General features: G+C 41.0%; 1 protein-coding gene and 1 pseudogene across 1 annotated transcript in view; both read left to right on the top strand.

Annotated features, from left to right (window-relative positions):
* The window catches only part of Itga9 (integrin subunit alpha 9), a 320,954-nt gene extending 314,199 nt beyond the window's left edge, over positions 1–6,755 (top strand). The window contains exon 28 of the mRNA XM_046436952.2: positions 2,715–6,755. Coding sequence (XP_046292908.1) covers positions 2,715–2,813 — 99 coding nt within the window. The 3' untranslated portion in view covers positions 2,814–6,755. The remainder of the gene's footprint in view (positions 1–2,714) is intronic.
* A 133-nt stretch (positions 6,756–6,888) lies between these two features.
* LOC131423910 (CCR4-NOT transcription complex subunit 7-like) lies at positions 6,889–12,363 on the top strand (annotated as a pseudogene).
* The last annotated feature ends 6,803 nt before the right edge of the window (positions 12,364–19,166 follow it).

The following is a 19,166-nucleotide window of genomic DNA, read 5'->3' on the forward strand; positions in this document are numbered from 1 at the left end:
GCAGAAGAGAGAAGGTGGTTGAGTTTTAAGGAGAGAAAAGTGTATGAGTGGGGACATCAGAAGGTAGGGTTCTGATGAATGTGCTCTTATGCTGTGAAGGAACCTCTAGGGCTGGAGACACCAGGAATTCAGTGTCTCTTTACAGAAATGACCTCATTATTAAAGCTCAAGACATGGGACTCTGGCCAGGTGTTTTAAGAAGGCTTCTGTCCCTGCTCCCCCGAGTCATTCAAATTGTGCTGCCTTGGCAACTCCACTTAAAGAAAATGCTCGGGGTTCCTTTGGCAGTGTGGGAAGTACCTGGCAGCCTCTTGACAGTTCTCATGTTCAGCTAGGCCAGTGACACCCCTTCTGAATGATAGGGAGGTGGTACAGCCAGGCAATTCCTAGTCTCTACCTTGCTTCTCTACTTTGGGGGAACTTGTGACTATCAGGGTAACTATTGTGGTTTGGATATATGCTATGAGTGTGTTCCCCAAGAGTTCATATGTTGGAAGCCTGGTCCCCAGTATAACAATGTTAAGAAGTATTTGGACCTTTAAGCAGTGGAACCTGCCGGACGTGGTGGCACATGTCTGTAATCCCAGCAGCTCAGGAGGCTGTGGTAGGAGGATCATGAGTTCAGAGCCAGCCTCAGCAACTTAGCAAGGCCCTAAGCAACTCAGCAAGACCCTGTCTCTAAATAAAATATAAAAAGGGCTGAGGATGAATCTCAGTGGTTAAGCACCTCTGGGATCCATCCCTGATACCAAAAAAAAAAAAAAAAATGTTGGGTGGGAGGTGGAACCTAATGAGGTGATTGAGTCAGTGGGGGTGCTGCCCTTGAAAAAAACTGTTTTAGTTCCTGTGGGACGCCTGTTAGTTCTCATCAGAAGGTTATTAGAATTAGCCTGACCCTTACTCATTGTCTGGCTTGCATAATCTCTCCCTCTTGCATGGGCTCCCATTCACCATGAGGCCCTTGCCAGAGACTGAACCAATGGTTCTACCCTCTTTTGGACTTTCAGCCTTCAAAACTATGGGCTAAATAAACCCCTTTTCTTTACCCAGTATCTAGTCTCAGGTATTTCACTATAGCAAGGAAAAAACGGACTAATTCAGTGACTATGGATGCTTCCTTGAATGCTTGGCTCATAAGGCAGAAGCTAGAGGACACGTGCACACACAACAAAGAGGCTAAGTGTGCCTGTGAGAACTGATTTTGCTGCACGATTTGTTGAGGGCAGGCTTTTTATTTGCACTCACTGTTGGCAGCAGATTGCAGAGATGGTTAGTCTCGAGGGTTTTCAAATATGACCATGGGAATTACAAACTAAATGATATTGTGGAGCCGAACGCTGTGGTGCAGCAGTATGTACCACTGTTTGATTCCTCTATTCAAGGGCATTGAAATAAGAATTTGAATGCAACTCATTTATTTAGGAAGTGAGCTCAAAAAAAACACTTGAGGGAACAGGGGAGTGAGACAGGGACAGGAAGGAAGCAATAAAGGTGTGCTATGGAGCTGGCCACCACTGCGGGCAAGTGTCACTGGGAAAATGTGTAGAATATGTCCCTGAGGAGGGTTCTCCCAGCCCAGGAAAGAGGGAGCTGGGGTATTTGTGTACCTGCTATAGTGAGTCTTGGTGAAGGGCAGATACAGGGAGGGATGTCTGCCCTGAGAAACAGAGACCTCTTATGCTGGTTCACAAAGGACAAGAGATGCCAGATCTCTCTGGGCATGGGAGAAAAGGTGAGATCTGCTCTACGAAAAGTTGTTTAAATGCTTGGCCATTGTTCCTATGATGATAGTGTGAGGAAAAACTGGAAACTGTCTTAGCATATGTGACAAGTCAGAAGACCACATGTGACATCAGAGGAGGGGGCCGTTTTTTCCCCACAGCTAGAATCAGCTCTAGGGAGTCCACACTGATGCTGCACAGACCCCATGAGCTCCACAGGCATGAGAGAAAGATCTAGATGACAGCAAGGCAGACTGCGGACCTGCAGATGCTTTCAAAAGCCTATCATATCAGAGCATTATTTGTCAAATTGTCCCACACATGTGTAATAACTCTCAGGATATCGGTAAGTTCGTCAAAAATTATGGCAATATGTAAAACAGTGGATGTGTAACCAATGTGATTCTGCAATCTATATACAGGGTAAAAATGGGAGTTCATAACCCACTTGAATCAAATGTATGAAATATGATATGTCAAGAACTATGTAATGTTTTGAACAACCAATAATAAAAATTAAAAAATAAATAAAAAATAAAAAGGCTCTAGATCAGAAAAAAAAAATTGAATAAGCTGAGGAAATGTTAGGCCCCTGGGTTTCTTTCCCACCAGAGATCCTCTGCTCTTCTACTATAGATTGCAAATCTCTCGAAGAAAGGATGCGATATCTCCCAAACTTATTTGACCATCAGACCTTTTCTTACTCCCAAACTCCTGTGAGTAACTCTCAGTAACTGGTGTTCCCCAGCACCCAGTTTGGGAAACAGTATATCAGAAGCATGTTTCAAGGACCAAACAGGTTGCCACAGGATAGCAGAATGTCCGTGCGTTTTGAAAAGTGGCTCCATATAATGCTTCACTTGCCAGTGTGTTTTCTCATCTGAGGAGTACTTCCTGGGCCTCGGGGGTCAGTCATAGGCCAGGATGTCTTGGAATCAAAACAGCCAATCCTCCAACATTACTAATCCGGCTCTTCCTCTCTCTGCCTTTCAGATGGGCTTCTTCCGCAGAAGGTACAAAGAAATTATTGAAGCTGAGAAGAACAGGAAAGAGAACGAAGACAGTTGGGACTGGGTCCAGAAAAACCAGTGACCTGCCACACCATTCGCATGACCCAATCACTGGCCTGTCATCCTTGATCTTTGTATCTTCCATATTTGGAAGAAAAAAAAAAATCTTCTCCAGATTTTTCGGAGGCCCCACTGATGCTGTTCTCTTCCTCGTTGTGTCAAAGCCCAGGTGCCAGGCCCAGGCAGCCACTTCAGCCAGGTCCCATGACCGGGAGCCACCATCACTTCCTTCTGAAGATGAACTCTGAACTTTGGAAACGAGCTACAGAGCCGAGCAATATTTATGGATGCAACATGCGTGGTCAACCCTCAGGGGAAAACTGTTACCTAAAAATATTTTTATAAGTATAAGCCTTTTATACTGATTATGTCTTTATATTTGTATCAATGTTTTATTATTTCTATTAAATAGTTATATAATTCACTCAAGCACTGATATCTGGCCTGAAATCTTGGAAATACATGTACCTGTATACAAAATTTAAAGGACAAAAATCTTATTGTACTTTGGAACTTGCTGTTAAAAAAAAAAAAGGAAAAAAAAAACACTTGCAGATAAAATAAGCTGAAGAAACCTCATGAAATAAATCCACTGAATGAGCAGTACCGCATAGAAACTGTGGATGTGGCAAGACCCCCCAAGACACTTCTCATCGTTATTGCCTGGAGTCAAGTTTTGGAGTCATGTGCTAAAGAATTATAACTGCTTTTTCAACTGTACCTTTCAATGGAATATTCTCAACAGGAATTTGGATGGAAAACCTGATTCCTAGCAGCAAGTCTACTATGCGTCACCTCTATGTAGCAGACATCTCCCCCTCTTTCTGCTTGAATTGATGGATGAAAGCCTGGAGCAATGCCAGTTAGTCATCTGGTAAACCTCAAGGTGGCATATTCTCCTGGACACCGTGCATCAGTGTTCACGCCCGACCAGGACTCCATCAGTGTCCCCCACACAAAGACATGATTCTGAAAGCTCTGAGGCAGTGCCTTTCTATTGTTGCTTTGGTTCAGAGGACTCCATTTCCTGCTACTCTTGCTTTCCCAACTCATTCTGATTGCAGATTCCTTCTTAGAGATGACTTTCAACTGTTCTTTTAAAATTGTTTTTATTATTTCAAATGTTTTAGGTGGAATTCTCCAGAAGTAGACCCTAAAATCAGATTCATTTGCAAGTAACTTATTAAGGAAGTGTTCAGGGGGCAGGAGGGTGAATACCAGTGAGGGAAGAGGGGGGTTAGGACCTGGCAGGGAGGAAGCCAGGCAAAGGGGCCATTTCAGGGCAAATGATGCCTCAGAGTTGTCCCAACTGGAGATAAGCCAGCTGGGCTTTAGTATTTCCACAGCCTACGGCTGGGGGTAGATGGCTCTCGCCTCCCCAGGAGAGCTACAGGTGCACCCCCAGCCCAGGAAAATAGAAATGGTGCAAAAGAAATGATGCAGAGATCTGAGCAGAGTACCGATGTGCCCCTGGTCTCCCACATGCGGTAATGCTGAGTTATGGCCATCAGTATTCAAACTGTCTACTTGATGGTATTTGGTGTCAGATACACTGTGCTGCCCAGTTCTAAGTGTGGTGCAAATTTCTAAAAGGGCACTGAGATGCTGGATGGAGCATGCTCGGTACTGCACCTGGCCCCTGATGAATGCTCGGTAGCTACTAGAAGCTATGGCTGCTGTCCCTGATGCTGGATAACCGTCTAACAAGACAGAAATTGGGGCTAGGCAAAGGGTCTGACAAAGGGTCTCAATGACTTATTAGAGCCTGCTGAAGCCCCAGCTACATACAGATGGTCCAGAAGGTCCCCAGAGAATATCACAGGCATGTCGGGCCCTCCCTTAATGGGTGTAGAGTGTGGATTCTGTTATGAGACTCCATTTGCAACTTTCCTTGGATGGACTCTCATTAATTTTACCATGTTTTCCTTTAGCAAATCATTTAAGATTCTTAGGTGGTAAACCCAGGACAGCTCCATTATCAGCTTTGGCCAAATGCATTTATTGCCACTAACCTTCTTCCTGAGAAAGGTTCAGACTCATCCATCACAGAGTAGAAGGGTGATTCACAAGGTCCATGGTTCTGCCAGCTAGAAGGCAAAGCCCCATTTGTGGACCCCTGTGGGCAGTCCTGGAGCCGGGATCCGTGCACTTCTGCTTGATTCTGAATAGTAGACCCACTTGAGTGGTTACATACTCAGGAGGTCACTCAGACTCCATAAGGCAGTTTTTAGGAGAACTATACTTGATACCACCAGGAGCAAATACTGGAATCCACCCAAGGACCCATCTGGGAAAGGATGGTGCCTCTGCTTGTCAGATCCTGCTGAGTGGCTGGTGGGACTACAGAGACCGGGAGGTAATCATTTAGCACAGTGATGGAGAAAGAAGTGTTCTGGACAGTTCGCTGCTCCATTCTAACCCCATAGCTCTAATCCTTAGTCTTGGGGTTGGGAAGCAGACAGGGCTGGCTAGTGTGTCTGCGTTGCCTCTCCAAGGATTCTCTCCAAATCCCACCATGTATCCCATTCCACCCTTCTTGCTTCTATGGATAGGTTCATTGTGGAATCTTCACATATTCTCTTGGGTACCATTATTCCAGTCTGCTTCAGGTTTTAATCAGCTATTGAAGCACTAACATGCTTTTTAAATATGAAAAAAAAAACTTAGGAGAAATTGAGTAAGATAATGCCCCTTTTCCAAAAATAGATTCCCCTATGCTCAATTCATACAGTGAGCCCTGGACCTGTCATCAAGAAGTATCCATGAAGGAGACACTAGTAGGAAGGATCAGGGTCCATTGGCTTTGTGGTTATGGACAGGCACATTCAGAATCACTGCCACTGAGAAAACCTTTGGCAATGCTTCAGGAAACCTCTCTTGGCACCACCAGTGTTTTTAGAGATTTGGCAAACTTTTAGAAAGTCCTCTTCCACAGAGTCATGTGTAGCCTGCTGTTCTAGAAGCAAAGACAAGGAGGTTGGCAGGAAACAGAAAAGCCGTGGCACTCCCAAAACACCTGGGGCTTGTCTTCCGTGCACAATTAATTATGGTGGACTTCCCATGACCCAGGTGCTGTGTGCCACCTGTTGAACCCCAGCATGGTGGGTTTTTAAAAGGTATTCATGGACTTTTATTTTTGGGTGAGGCATTATAGCCAGGTAATGCAATTATGCCTGATTACTTGTGAAATATACACCTGGTAAACCAGTCCTGATTTCCTGGTTCCAGTTTCCCAGAATGTATAGGTGCTACAAAGAATTCTTATTTGGGGAATGGGCTAAGGATGTAGCTTAGTGGCAGAGCACTTGTCTAACATGCACACGGCCTTAGGTTCAATCGCCAGCATAACAACAACAACAAAAATTGCCATTTGGGAGAAATAGCCCCTTTAGCAGACAGAAGGCAGGAAGTGAGCATTATTTCAGCATGCCCCACGATTGCAGTTTTAACTGATGTTTTAGTTGGTCTTGTTTTGATCTATAGGGTAATAATATACACAGTTGAGAATATTTTCTGCAACAATAGCTGAAAGGAGGAGACGGAGCCAATAGGGCCAAACTGAACCTTCTAGAATGTCTTCTGACTTTTCAGCACATGGGAGGGATAAGGAGCAAATTTCCCAATATGGTGCAATGCTTTATAGCACAATGATCTAGATTTCAGATTTTGTTAAGGTGTTTTGTTTTTAATTCTAATGTGCACGGTGTGATTGGCAGCATAAGTTAAAAAGCTTTAAGAGTGATTAATTGCATGGCAGTGCACCCACGCTCTCTCCACTTAACAGAACTTTACTGAGGCATCCATGTACATTTCTGTGGAGGAATTTTGGTGAGAAGGTGTTCCTCTGTATGATGTCTCCTTTATTAAAGTCTACGCAGTCACTTCTAATTCACTTGCACTGTTTGGGAAATGTCAGGTTTACAAAAATACATGTTTGGAATAAACAAAAAATGGCTGCAAATGATTCAGGAGTTCAGTCTGTAATTTCTCTGCTAATAAGAACTTTCTAAGGTGAAATAAAATAGGAGCATTAAAAGAGCACGTCAATGTCCATCTAATTCCACATGAACAACCCTCTTGATGTGGCTGAAGTGTCCCCAATCCTTGCCCTCCCTGCCATGTCACCACCTTCTCTTTATCACCCTCCTCCTACCCAAGGGCTACACCTGGGATCTGGATCTGGAGATAAATGTGCCCAAACTAAATGCAAAGATTTCCTTATTCATTATAGACTTCTCCTATGTGTGTCCCCCAGTCACTAAGCATTTCTCCAGAAGCTCTTTGGTAGTAATCTTACACATTTATAGCTATTGCATCTTCTCCGATTTTTTTTTAATCTCCACCTGCCTAGTTATAACTTGTTCTTAACACAAATATTGTTCATTTGTTTTTGTTTTTTCTTAGATGGCACCAACAAAATCTATCTGTTACATTAGTCTTTTTCAAGAATAGGCCTTTGGCTGTACCAATCAAATCTACTGGTTTTTGCTTTATTTCATCACTAAATGGTTTTTATACGAATTAAAATCTTTAACTGCCTTTATTTTTAAAATTCACACATACACCACAAAGAGGTATGAAAAGGTACACACAGTTTAAACATGGTAGGCAGGATTGTCAATGTTTTTGCTTTATGTTTTGTTTTTACTCATCTGAGTTTTAGTTTTTTATGTAAGCATTTATTCTGTAGCAATGAAACAAGCAAATTATTTTTAAATAAAATTGCATCTAGGAGGATGTGCAAGAAGCTACGGTGTGGTGGAGCTCTGGCTCCCCTTTCCCAGTTGCTGGGCAAGCAGTGTCTGTGGGGCACCTACTCCACCAATACCTCCACTGCCACCCACTGCCACCCACTGCTGGATGCTGCTTCTATTTGAGGAAGAGAAAGAGGAGGAGGAGGAGTGCAAGCTCAGAGACACAAGTACACAAATGAAGAACAAAGTATTTTATCAAACAATTCAGCAATCAAATATAACATTTTGCTGCTTGGAATCTAGACTCCCCTGTGCCCTCAGTGTGCCAGCAGCAACTGTAGATCATAGTCAAGGGATCTGTGAAGTTTGGGCTTGTACCCTAGATGAAGAAAATCTGCCAAGTTATCCAAAAATGTAATTAAGTGGCTATGGGCACCGAGGTGCCAGGTGTGGGTGCAAGAGCCAGGAGGGAATACAGGACTAATGCTGACTATTGGTACCAGCTTTTGTGATGTAATGTAGACTTGTTCAAGATAATTCAGCTAGGACTGACATTTATGAATGAACAAGGGGTTTAATTTTAAATTTAATTTGATGGCTCTGTAGAGCTAATAACAACATTTAGTATCCAGCTTAAGAAACATGAGAAGGAAGGAATTGAGATCCAGTACTTTGCAGAACTTCTTATGAATGATTTCAGGGGTGGTCCTCTGCAAAGGGATCCAGTGGTTATCATTTCATAAGTCATGACTGACTTGGGCAATTGAACAGAAATCCTGACCAACTCTAATTTGCCCAAAGAAGAACTTGACTTCTTTGAGATCCTTCGATTGTTTTTCTCCTGTCACTTATGAGGTGAAGTAACTCATGAAGAGCTGCAAAAATCTTTGTTTGGGGAGGTAGGGGAGGGATACTAGGGATTGAACCTAGGGGCACTTAACCACTTGACCACATCCCCATTCCTTTTTATTTTGAGACAGGGTCTTGCTGAGATGCTTAGGGCCTCACTAAGTTGCTGAGGCTGGCTTTGAACTCACGATCCTCCTACCTCAGCCCCCAGAGCCATTGGGGTTACAGGCATTCACTACTGTACCTCTTTTGCAAAAAATCTTAAAAGTGGGTTATAGCAAGTTGCTCAAAAGTTAGAGCTGGATAGGACCACAACATCAGACAGGATCTGATCCATTGCTTACAAGAATGGCTTTTTTCAAAAGGAGAGAAATGTTGTTTGAAAAACATTGATGAAGCCAAATATCGTGGTCATTTGTACCGCCTTGGTTCTGGTTCATCCTATGTACAGAATGGCATAGGGAATGCATATGGAGAGGAAGCCAACAAGCAGTCAGAACCTAGAATAATCCATTTATTTATTTTTTATTTATTTTTTATTTATTTATTTTTGAGCTCTATGCATGCTTGTGTGTATATTTTATCTCTGGTTGAATCCTTTGAACCATAGACAATACCTTTTTCTCCCTTTTGAAGCCTATTTGATTTTTGCCTTTCGGTACCAAGTGTGACATTCCCATCTCAGATCTTATTTAAACAGAAGTATATTCAGGTTAAAATAAAATTATATCCAGGAGAGCTGGGGACGTGGCTCAGTGGTAGGGTGCTTGTCTCATAGGAATGAGGCCCTGGATTCAATCCTCAAACAAAAGAAGAAAGAAAATTACATCCAGGAGAATATGAATTGCTGAGCTAAAAGAGACCCCAAATTGTAGGTCTGGAAAGAAAGGAAACATGCTTCAGCAAAGAGCACGGGTGAGCCTGACCCTTCAGGACACTGATCTAGTGAATAGTTTCAAGCATTTTAAATCCGGGTGCTTCCTGGCTTAACAAAACTGCCTCCCTCTCTAATACTAATTAAACATGCTACTCTATGTTGGCCCAGTTCATTTTTCCTAAACCAGGAAAGGGCCTCAACAAACTCAAAGGAATCAAAAGATACAAAATTAAGAAGAAGAGAAATCATGCATTAGGGCTCTGCTTCCTGATCAGTCAGAATTTTATAGCCCACCAGGTTACCTCTCACCCTTAAAGTCCTTCTGTTCATCAGGTTAACTGCGTTTAGTAATAGAATTCACACAACTGCTTACTTAGAGCTGAATCTACACTAGCAAACCAAAAGGTGGCTCTCCATCAGCAAGATTATTAGGTGGCCCTAAGATCATGTTGGATCACTCTATGGACACATCCAACTAGAAAGTATATAATGTGATATTGCTAGGAATCTGGGCCTGCTGCCAGACTCTGCTTCACCTGAGTCTAATCCAAATTATTTCATACTTTGACTCTTCAGTAATTGAAAAAATTCTAAAATTTAAAACAAATCTCAGTAGAGATTTAACTACTGCCTCTGGAAGACACCAATCTGGTGAAGAAATTAGAGACATTTCACAAAGGATCTCTAGGAAACCTTTCTTCTTAGAAATGGCAGAGAAGGAAAAAATGAACTTCTCTCCAATCCCACATCTATTCAGAATCCACCTGATCAATTAGGAGAATATTTAGCTCCAGATAAAACTCCAAAATAATAATGGTTTAAACATAGATGTGTATCCCTCATTCACATAAAAGAAGATCAAATGTGAGTCATCAGGTTCTGGTATAGCCATCTCAGGGGTAATCAGGACACCAGCTCCTGTCTTTCTCAGCATGTGGATTCCATCCTCAGGGTTGCCTCTTGGTGTTCATACGGCTATACGGCTACTAGGGCACCAACCATCATTTCAAGCCAACAGCAGAGGAGGATAAAATAGCATATGCTCCCTTCTTTTTAACTAGCCTTCCCAGGAGTCTCGTATAAATTGGTCAGAAATTAATCATAGATGCGCCATCCACAAAGGAGGCTGGGCAATGTATTAAGGACTAACAGGAGAGTACGTATTGGAAACAACTAACAGTTACCACACCCACCATGTGTAAGATATTCAGAATCTATAGCTGCCCGAAGCTTTAAACATGTACCTTTAAATCTTCAAGTCTGGCAAGATTCAAGCAAGAGGAAAACCTTTACTTAGGGTAAAGATTGGGGGTAAGACTCTCAGTTACGTGGAGCCAGAATCTCTCTTGATACATGTGACGTGTATTACATCTTAAGGTGTCATTTTTCTGCTATATTCCTTCTCAAATGAACATACAGTGGACACTCCAAGCAGCCGTGCCTGTTCCCATGTCCTTTCCTAACATGAATTATATGACTTTTGTGCCAGTATGAAGTTCGGTTGGAGCATTTTTGGTTGCCATACACAAACGTCTCTTCATCTTCTTAGCCGTCTGGGTTTCCTCTTCTGGAAACACTCTGACCTTCTTGAACACTCTCTCCATTTGATTTCCAGAATCACACACCCTCCGAGCTTCCTGGCCACTTCTCAGCTGGCTCCTACTCTTGTTCCCAGTCTCTTAAGTTGGGAGAACACCCCAGCTCAGTCCTGAAGACTTCTTTATCTATGCTCCATACAGATCCACCACCCCCCAAGCTCCTGGCCTGAACTGACCAAATATGGGTCCCCAGCCTGGCCCTTGCGACTAAACTCTCAACTCACTTATCAAACTGCTCACTCAGACCACAGAACTTTTAAATGGAGCCACTTCTGTCCCCATCTCAGGAAACAGCAGCTTTATTCTCCTGGTGGCTCTGGCCAAAAACCTTGTAGTCATCCTTGACTCATCCCTCTCCACCCTATATCCAATCCGTTGAAAATTCTTGCCAAATTTACTGTAATCATAGAGACAGAGCCTAACCACATCACTAGATCCACCATGACTGCTCTGGTCCAAGCCATCGTCATCACTTGGCTATATCATTGCAAACCTCCTCAGTGGTCTCTGTGCTACTGCTCCTTCTATGTGTTCTCAACAGCAGCCAACAGGTCCTAGTGATGCAAGTCACACCATGTTGTTCCTTTGCTCAAGTCAGGTGATGGCTCCCATCTTGGTGTACCCCACTACCTTGCTTTGTTCACAACTGTATTCACAGGACACTGTGGAGCATATAGCACATCAAAGTACTCAGTGCCAATTGGTTGAATTAGTGGATTTATTCTTTTTCCAACTTAAAATGAATGCTTAACTCTTCAACTTTCCATCTTTTATCTATATTTGGTATTTAATGCTACATTTGTCTCTGTGGCTGTGTCCCACACACTTGGATATGCTCATTCCAAATGTTTTTTTTTTTTATTTTTCCTTTTGACTTCTTCTTTGTTCCATGAGTTATTTAGAAGTAAATATCTTAATTTCTAAACATAAAACATATGGTTTTATCTAGTTTGCCATTTTTATTTAATCGCATAGTGGTTAGAAATGGTAATTTGTATTACAGCAATCATTTGGAATGAGACTTTATAACCCAATATGTAGTCAATTTTCATCTTTGTTCCATGAGTACTTAAAAAAAAAACATATCCTGCCACTATGGGATACATTGCTCTATAGGTGCTTATTACAACAAATCTTCAAAATCCTATTTGTCTACTTGATCTATCAGTTACTCAGAGAGATGTGTGCAAATCTCCCACCTACAAGAGAGAGGAGGGCCTGGGGCATAGCACAGCGAGGGCAGAGGATGTACAGACTCCCAGGCTGTTCTCTTCCCATGAAGAGGCATGTTTGTCTGGGTGTGGCTGAAAGAATAATGGATCGTGCTCCTGGAGAACAAACCCACCTGCCTTCTACAGCTCCATCAAGAGTCTATGTATAAGTAGGGAGTGGAGGTAGAAGCAAGCTTGAGAGACAAATGTTCAGGGTAATTGCACAATAGAACACCCTTTACTGGCGTCTGGAGAAGTCAGGCCATGATACCCTCCTCCTGGGGGAAACAGAGCATCTAGACCTTTCAACTTATGGCCAGGCCCTGAGGAGCTCTCAAGATCATTCAGCCACAATCCTGTTTCTTTGTTCGTATCCATTATTGCTATGGATTTTTCTTTATCTTTTTTTTTAATCCTGTCCATTTTTTTTGCCTTTTATTTAGGGTGGAGAATATTTTATTGTATATCCAAAAGTTTAGAATTAGTTATTTTTGACAAATGAAACTGATCATTCTATCCCTCTGCAGTTTTCCTTCCTTATATATAGTAGCACTTTCTTGTCTTGAAGTCTATTTTGGGTACTATTTGCACAACATGTCTTTTTCCATACTTTTAATTATAACAGTTCTACGTTCTAAAGTTTTGGATATGTCACTTGTAAACAGTATATAGTTGGATTTTTTTTAAAAAAATCCACTCTAACAATCTTTGTCACTTTGCCAAAATATTTAGTTTATTTATATTTATTGTTGTTAATGAAAATATCTGAATTATTTCTATTATCTTTTTTTGTGTTTTCTTTCATTCATCTTTTTGTGTTTCTTTTCCCTGCCTTTCTTCTTTTTTCACATTCTATTCCTCACCTTCATTATTCCTTCTCCTTTTATTCTTTAAGCAGACACTAGATACTCTAGAACTTGAAGGTTCACAGTCACTTATTTAACAGACCACAATCTAAAGTTAATTGCTATCATTTGATGTATTTAAATTCTATGTTTAAGCTACATACACTGTTGTTTTAATAGTTTTCTGTAATAAGAGTTTGGCTAGATTTGCCCATGTATTTGCTGCTTTCTTTGCTCTTAATGGCTTCTTGCACCTCAGATCATTTTTTCTGAGATCATTTCCTCATGCCTATTATATGCTTTAGAGCTCCCTTCAGTCTGCTGAGGACAATGTTTCACTTTCATCTGAAGCTGTCTTTAATTTGCCTGTATTCTTGACTCTTTGCTTGTATGGAATTCTAGACCAGCAGTTTTCTCTCAGTGGATGCAATATATCATTGTGGCACCATTTTTACTGTTAAGAAGTCATCAGACAAGGGCTGGGGTTGTGGCTTGGTGGTAGAGCGCTCGCCTCGCACATGCAAGGTCCTGGGCTCGATCCTTAGCACCACATTAAAAAAAAAAAAAAAGAAGAAGAAGAAGAAGTCATCAGACAGCCCATTTGTCACTTCTTTTAAAAAGATGTGTCATTTTTCTTAGGCTTTTTAAAACATTCTCTCTCTCTCTCTCTCTCTCTCTCTCTCTCTCTCTCTCTCTCTCTCTCATCACTATAGTTTCACCCTGATGTGTTAGGTAGAATTTATTTTTTTATTTTTGGATTATAGTTATACATAATATTGGGGTTTATTTTGACATAATTATACAAGCATGGAATATAATTTTCTCTGATTTAGTCCCCAGTACTTCCCCTTCACCTCCCCATGTTCCCTTTCCTCTACTCTACTCCTTCTATCAATTTATAGTTTTTCAAATTAATTTTTAATAAAGGTGAAATTCACTGTGGCACATCCATATGCGTACATAGGCTAGTCTTGTCAATTTTATTCTATCCTTCCTCCTTTTTTCTATGCCTCTTCCCTCCCCTCCATCCCCTTCTTCTACTCCACTGATCTCTCTTCTATTCTCATGAAGATTCCTCAAAAGACTAGGATTGGAACTACCATATGACCCAGCTATCTCACTCCTCAGCATTTATCCAAAAGAACTCCAGTGCATACTATAGTGATACAATCACATCAATGTTTCTGACATTATGATTCATGATAGCCAAGTTATGGAACCAACCCAGGTGCCAATCAACAAATGAATGGACACAAAAAATGTGGTGTACACACACAATGGAGTTTTATTCAGCCATAAAGAAGAATGAAATAATGGCTTTTGCTGGTTAATGGATGGAACTGGGAACATCATGATGAGTGAAATAAGCAAGACTCAGAAAGTCAAGGGTCTAATGTTTTCTCACATATGTGGAAGCTAGAGCAAATAAGAGGGGAATGAGGCAGAGGGATAAACACGTGGAATTTGTTTTTACTTATTCTGCTTGAGATTCACTGGGCTACTGTGGTGTGATGTCTTTTTCATCAGTTTGCTTCATCTCTTTAAATATTATCTCTGGGTGCTGGAGTTGTGGCTCAGTGGTAGAGCCCTTACCTAGCATGTGTGAGGCACTGGGTTCGATTCTCAGCACCGCATATGAATAAATAAAATAAAGATCCATGGACAAATAAAAAATATTTTTAAAAATAAAAATAAACAAACATATACTATCTCTGCTCCACTGTCTCTCCTTCCCTCACTCTGATTAAATATTCTATTATTGCTTTCCTTCTTGCTTCTTTACCTTCTGTTCCTAGTTCTTCTCATTTTCTCTCTTTGCAGCATTCTGGACTATCTGGCCTATTTTTGCATTGACTGTCTTTTCAGCTGTGTCAAATCTGCTTTTAGACCTGTTTATTGATATTTGAATGTCAATTATTTTATTCTTACATCAAAACGATCTAATTAGTTCTCCTTTAAATACAATTGGAAATTCTTTGTGTTTTATTTCTCACTTTTTATAATTTCCATTCAATCTTGTTTCTTTAAACATGATAATCATAGTTTCTATTTTGTGTCTGGATAAGCACAATAAAGTTTATGCAAGTCTATTTTCAGAGCTTTATTCCCTGAGGATTCTCAGGGGGCTTTCTTACCTTTTGTTCTAGTGGGTTATTTTTTGTTTGTTTACTGTCAGGTGTTTGTTTTCCTTGGGAAATTATTCATGGTAATTCTTTGAGGCCTGGGATGAAATGTATTTCTTTAGGGATCATTTGCCTCCACCTCTGCCAGGTCCCCAACTGGCATGAAACCTTGAGCATGTATGGACCCCCCTGTAATGTAAGCCACAAATCTATGTCAAGACCTGCCCTGGTGGGTTCTTCCCAGGGATGGAATTTCCCTTCACCACAGCTGCCTACCCTTGACTCAGCACCAAGGCAACTTTCTTCAAAGTCCCTTGATCCTCTAGGAGTGCTGGCAAGAATGGCATGTCTTTTTGAGGTTGAGTCTTACAGTGGCACTTTATGACCCCTGGGTCCTGCAAGGCTGTGCAAACCATACCTCAATTTTGGTAGGTTTGATGTATGCTCAGCACTAAAGGGACTGAAGCTCTCCACTTTGGTCTCAGCATGGCCACCTTCATCCGGTTTTGGCTTGAGAAATTCAGTTTTGTTCTCTCTTCAGTGCTTTTAAGAATGTGTTGCGGGGCTGGGGATGTGGCTCAAGCAGTAGCGCGCTCGCCTGGCATGCGTGCGGCCCGGGTTCGATCCTCAGCACCACATACAAACAAAGATGTTGTGTCCGCCGAGAACTAAAATAAATAAATAAATAAATAAATAAAAGAATGTGTTGCTCCCAGTAACTCAGGAGGCTGAGGCAGAAGGATTGTAAATTCAAGGTCAACCTTGGTAAATTAGTGAGACCCTGTTTCAAAATAAAAAGGGTTGGGGATGAGCTGGGGTTGTGGCTCAGTGGTAGAGCGCTCACCTAGCATGTATGAGGTTCAATCCTCAGCATCACATAAAAATAAAGCACTGTGTCCAACTGCAACTAAAAGAAAAAATGTTAAAAAAAAAAAAGTGAGACAGGAGGATTGTGAGTTCAAAACCAGCCTCAGCAATGGTGAGGCACTTAGCAACTCAGTAAAACCCTGTCTCTAAATAAAATACAAAATAGGGTTGGGGATGAGGTTCAGTGGTTGAGTGCCCCTGAGTTCAGTCCCCAGTCCCCCCCCCCAAAAAAAAAAAAAAACAAAGCTACAAACAGAGAAGGAGCAAATTTTTTTTAAGAGGAGATGGGCTGGAGATGTGGCTCAGTGGTACAGTGTCCCTGTGTTCAAATCCTGCTACCAAATAAATAAATAAAGCATGTGGTTTAAAATCTTTTGTTCTTAATTTTTAGTGTGTTGTTGATGTTATTAGGGGGATTGGTCTGCCTGTATTCCTGAATCAAAAAAATATTAATACCTACTTTTCAAATATCTAGTTTCATCATCTCCTTTATTACAAAAATTTTCAAGTATACAGAAAATTTGAAAGAGTTTTACAGTGAACACCTGTACTTACCATCTAGAGTCTACCAAAATTTTATCATATTTGATTTGCCATGATTTAGACATCCCTCTCCCCACCCCATTCATTTATGTTGTTTTTATGCATGTCAGTAAGTTTTAGGTGGAATGTAGTTTCCTCTGAATGTCAGTGTTTTTATGTATCCATTTGAGTTCTTCATGCTTTCATTTTTTATTACTTAATGATTCTTTTTTACCCTACTTGGGTTTTTATTTTGTTTTGTTTTTCTGCCCTGCACATATGTTCAGCTTTTCTTTTATTTATTTATTTTTTATTCTATTTTATTTTTTGCAGTGCCGGGCAAGTGCTCTGCCACTGAACTCTATGCCCAAGCCCTTCTTTTATTGCCTTAAGCACATTAAGCTTAATTATTTTACGTCATGTATGTTATTTCCAAGAACTGATGTCTTTGGGGTCATTGTCTGCTGGATTCTGTGGCTCTCAGTGCCTTGTTCTTTCATGTTTTATAATTTTTTACTATAAACTGCTCATTTTCCTTAGAACATATCTGTGGGAATTTGAGAGAGTTTTCTCCATAGAAGATTTTCATTTACTTCTACAAAGTGCCTGAGAGAATTAATAAGCTGAAACCATTTTCAACTTAATTCTTGCCTTGAGGTTTTCAGACCACCCAGGACATGTTTAGTCAGTCTGAAGACTGAGGTCAGAGAAGGCTTGAGGTTTCGAATTCTCTCAGGAGATATTCCCTCTCTGTTCAAAACCAGGGTTCTAGTTTGGCAGTTTCCTTGGTATACATCTTGGAGGTGGAGTGGCAAGAAGCTTATTTCTGATTTGCCCTCACACTGAAGATGCAGCCCTCTGGAAAGAAGAGACTTCTTTCAAGATTCCCCTCCTTGAGTGATTCCAAGACTGCATCTCAGCTCCTTGTGCCCCATGATGTGAAAACTGACGCTCGGGTTTGCTCAGTCCTGCAATATCCCAGGGCAGAAGTTGGCTCTAGCTTTCTGCTTACCAACCCCCAACCCGGGACCCTCTTTAACTGAGTGCTTAGCTTGAGATGTCTTATTTCCTTGCCATTTCACCAGTAATTTAAGGAAAAAAAAATATAAGATTTTTATCTTTCACTTTTAGATGATTTCAGCAAGTAAGTCAGAGCTGAAAGTCTGTATTTTTCTATAAATCTGAAGATGTCATAATTTTTAATCTAATAAAAGGAAAACCTACTAATGTCTTCTAGTATCAAGTAATTCTCATGTACCCTATTAAGAACTTACTCAGTAAAACTCTGACTTACGCGTGTAAAAACTGATTTTTATCAGATTCCAAAAGCAAAGAAGATGAGAAATACTGTATAACATTTCTAAAATTATTTGCTTCCACTGGGTTTTTCATTTTAGAGTTCTGCCTTTTAGTTGAAGGTTTTATTAATGATGCTGCTCTTGATGTAGCTATTGGCAGTAGCTCTCTGTAGTAAAACTAATTTTATATTACACTTGTGATTAATTGTGTGCTGAAATGCATATGAACATATGAACTGATGGAAACAGGGTATAAATTAAAATCCCACTTGTCAATGTGTAATATCAGCAGCAATAATTATTAGGATAGATTTTTATGGTGCTCATGTAGCCATAGCAAATATTGGAAACCCAAACTTACTGGAAATGTCTAAGAAGGGTGGGATCTGAAAAAGATACATAATTTCAGACGAATGTATGGTCTTTCTCTATACCGGGTTAAGAAAGTATACCCTTATAGATGCCAAATAATTTCTTGAGTGCTCCTTAAAGGTTCTTGAGGCAGTATAACAATATTTATTCAGGACCACAAGGATTGGGTTGCTCTAGACCTCTGAAAATGAGTATGTATCTTGGAATACAGTTATCTGATTATGTGATTTTGCTTCTGTGTTGAATTGTTCTTCAACTAGTGAATGGTGGTCAGGTCTCTGAAAGGTGTCAAAGATCAAGCAGAGGTGATTTGCTGGTTATGTTTGCATTTTTAGACTTTTTCTCTGCCCTCTTTTGGTGCCTGTTAGGTTAGCTCCTTTGAGTTGTGGGAATCACAGTGTATATTACATAACCCAAGTATAAGGAGTGATCCAGCTTCCTAAATGGACCACACATTCTCAGGACAGGCGTTAGCTCTAAGACACAGGACACTATATTGAAATGCATAGTAAGCCCTTCTATAACAGAATTACAGGCTGTTTCCCAAGCTATCCATGGACTCTCCACCCAAGACCTTCCCAGGCTATTTGCGATATCAAATATTCTCTCATGTCACAGGTTGCGACCAAACCTGTTGGCATGAAGATGTGTGACATGTACAGCGTAGGGGTGGGTGAGAGGATGAGCTTTTGAAGTAGACAGATCATGGGACAATGCCCAGCAGGAGAGAAGCACCCAGGGACAGCAGAGGACCACACCCACCAGGCCCTGAGGGAGAAAGGAGGAGCCCTGATCAGTAGAAACACAATCCTCACTACCTCCAAAACCTGCCATGTCCCAGAACCTCATGGAAGTGGCCACAGGAGAGTGTGAGGACCACTGAAAGAGCTTCTTTATCATGGTAAACAGTGGCTTCATCAGTGAGAACATATGCTCCCTTTCCTCAGCTCCCAGAGGTCACACCTGACCAGTTTTCTGAGGTCTTTCCAAAGATATTCTAGGCCTAAATAAGTGACTGCACATGGTTATTCTTTTCTTCATTTCCATTTTTCCTTCCCAGAGTTGCCTGCTCTAGATTCTGTTCTGCACCATGCATTTTCCATTTAACACGGTATCTTA

This window comes from Marmota monax, unplaced genomic scaffold (assembly GCF_021218885.2).
Source record: "Marmota monax isolate L192 unplaced genomic scaffold, Marmota_monax_Labrador192_F-V1.1 WCK01_AAM20220418_F8-fsc00021, whole genome shotgun sequence".
NCBI classification, from domain to species: domain Eukaryota; kingdom Metazoa; phylum Chordata; class Mammalia; order Rodentia; family Sciuridae; genus Marmota; species Marmota monax.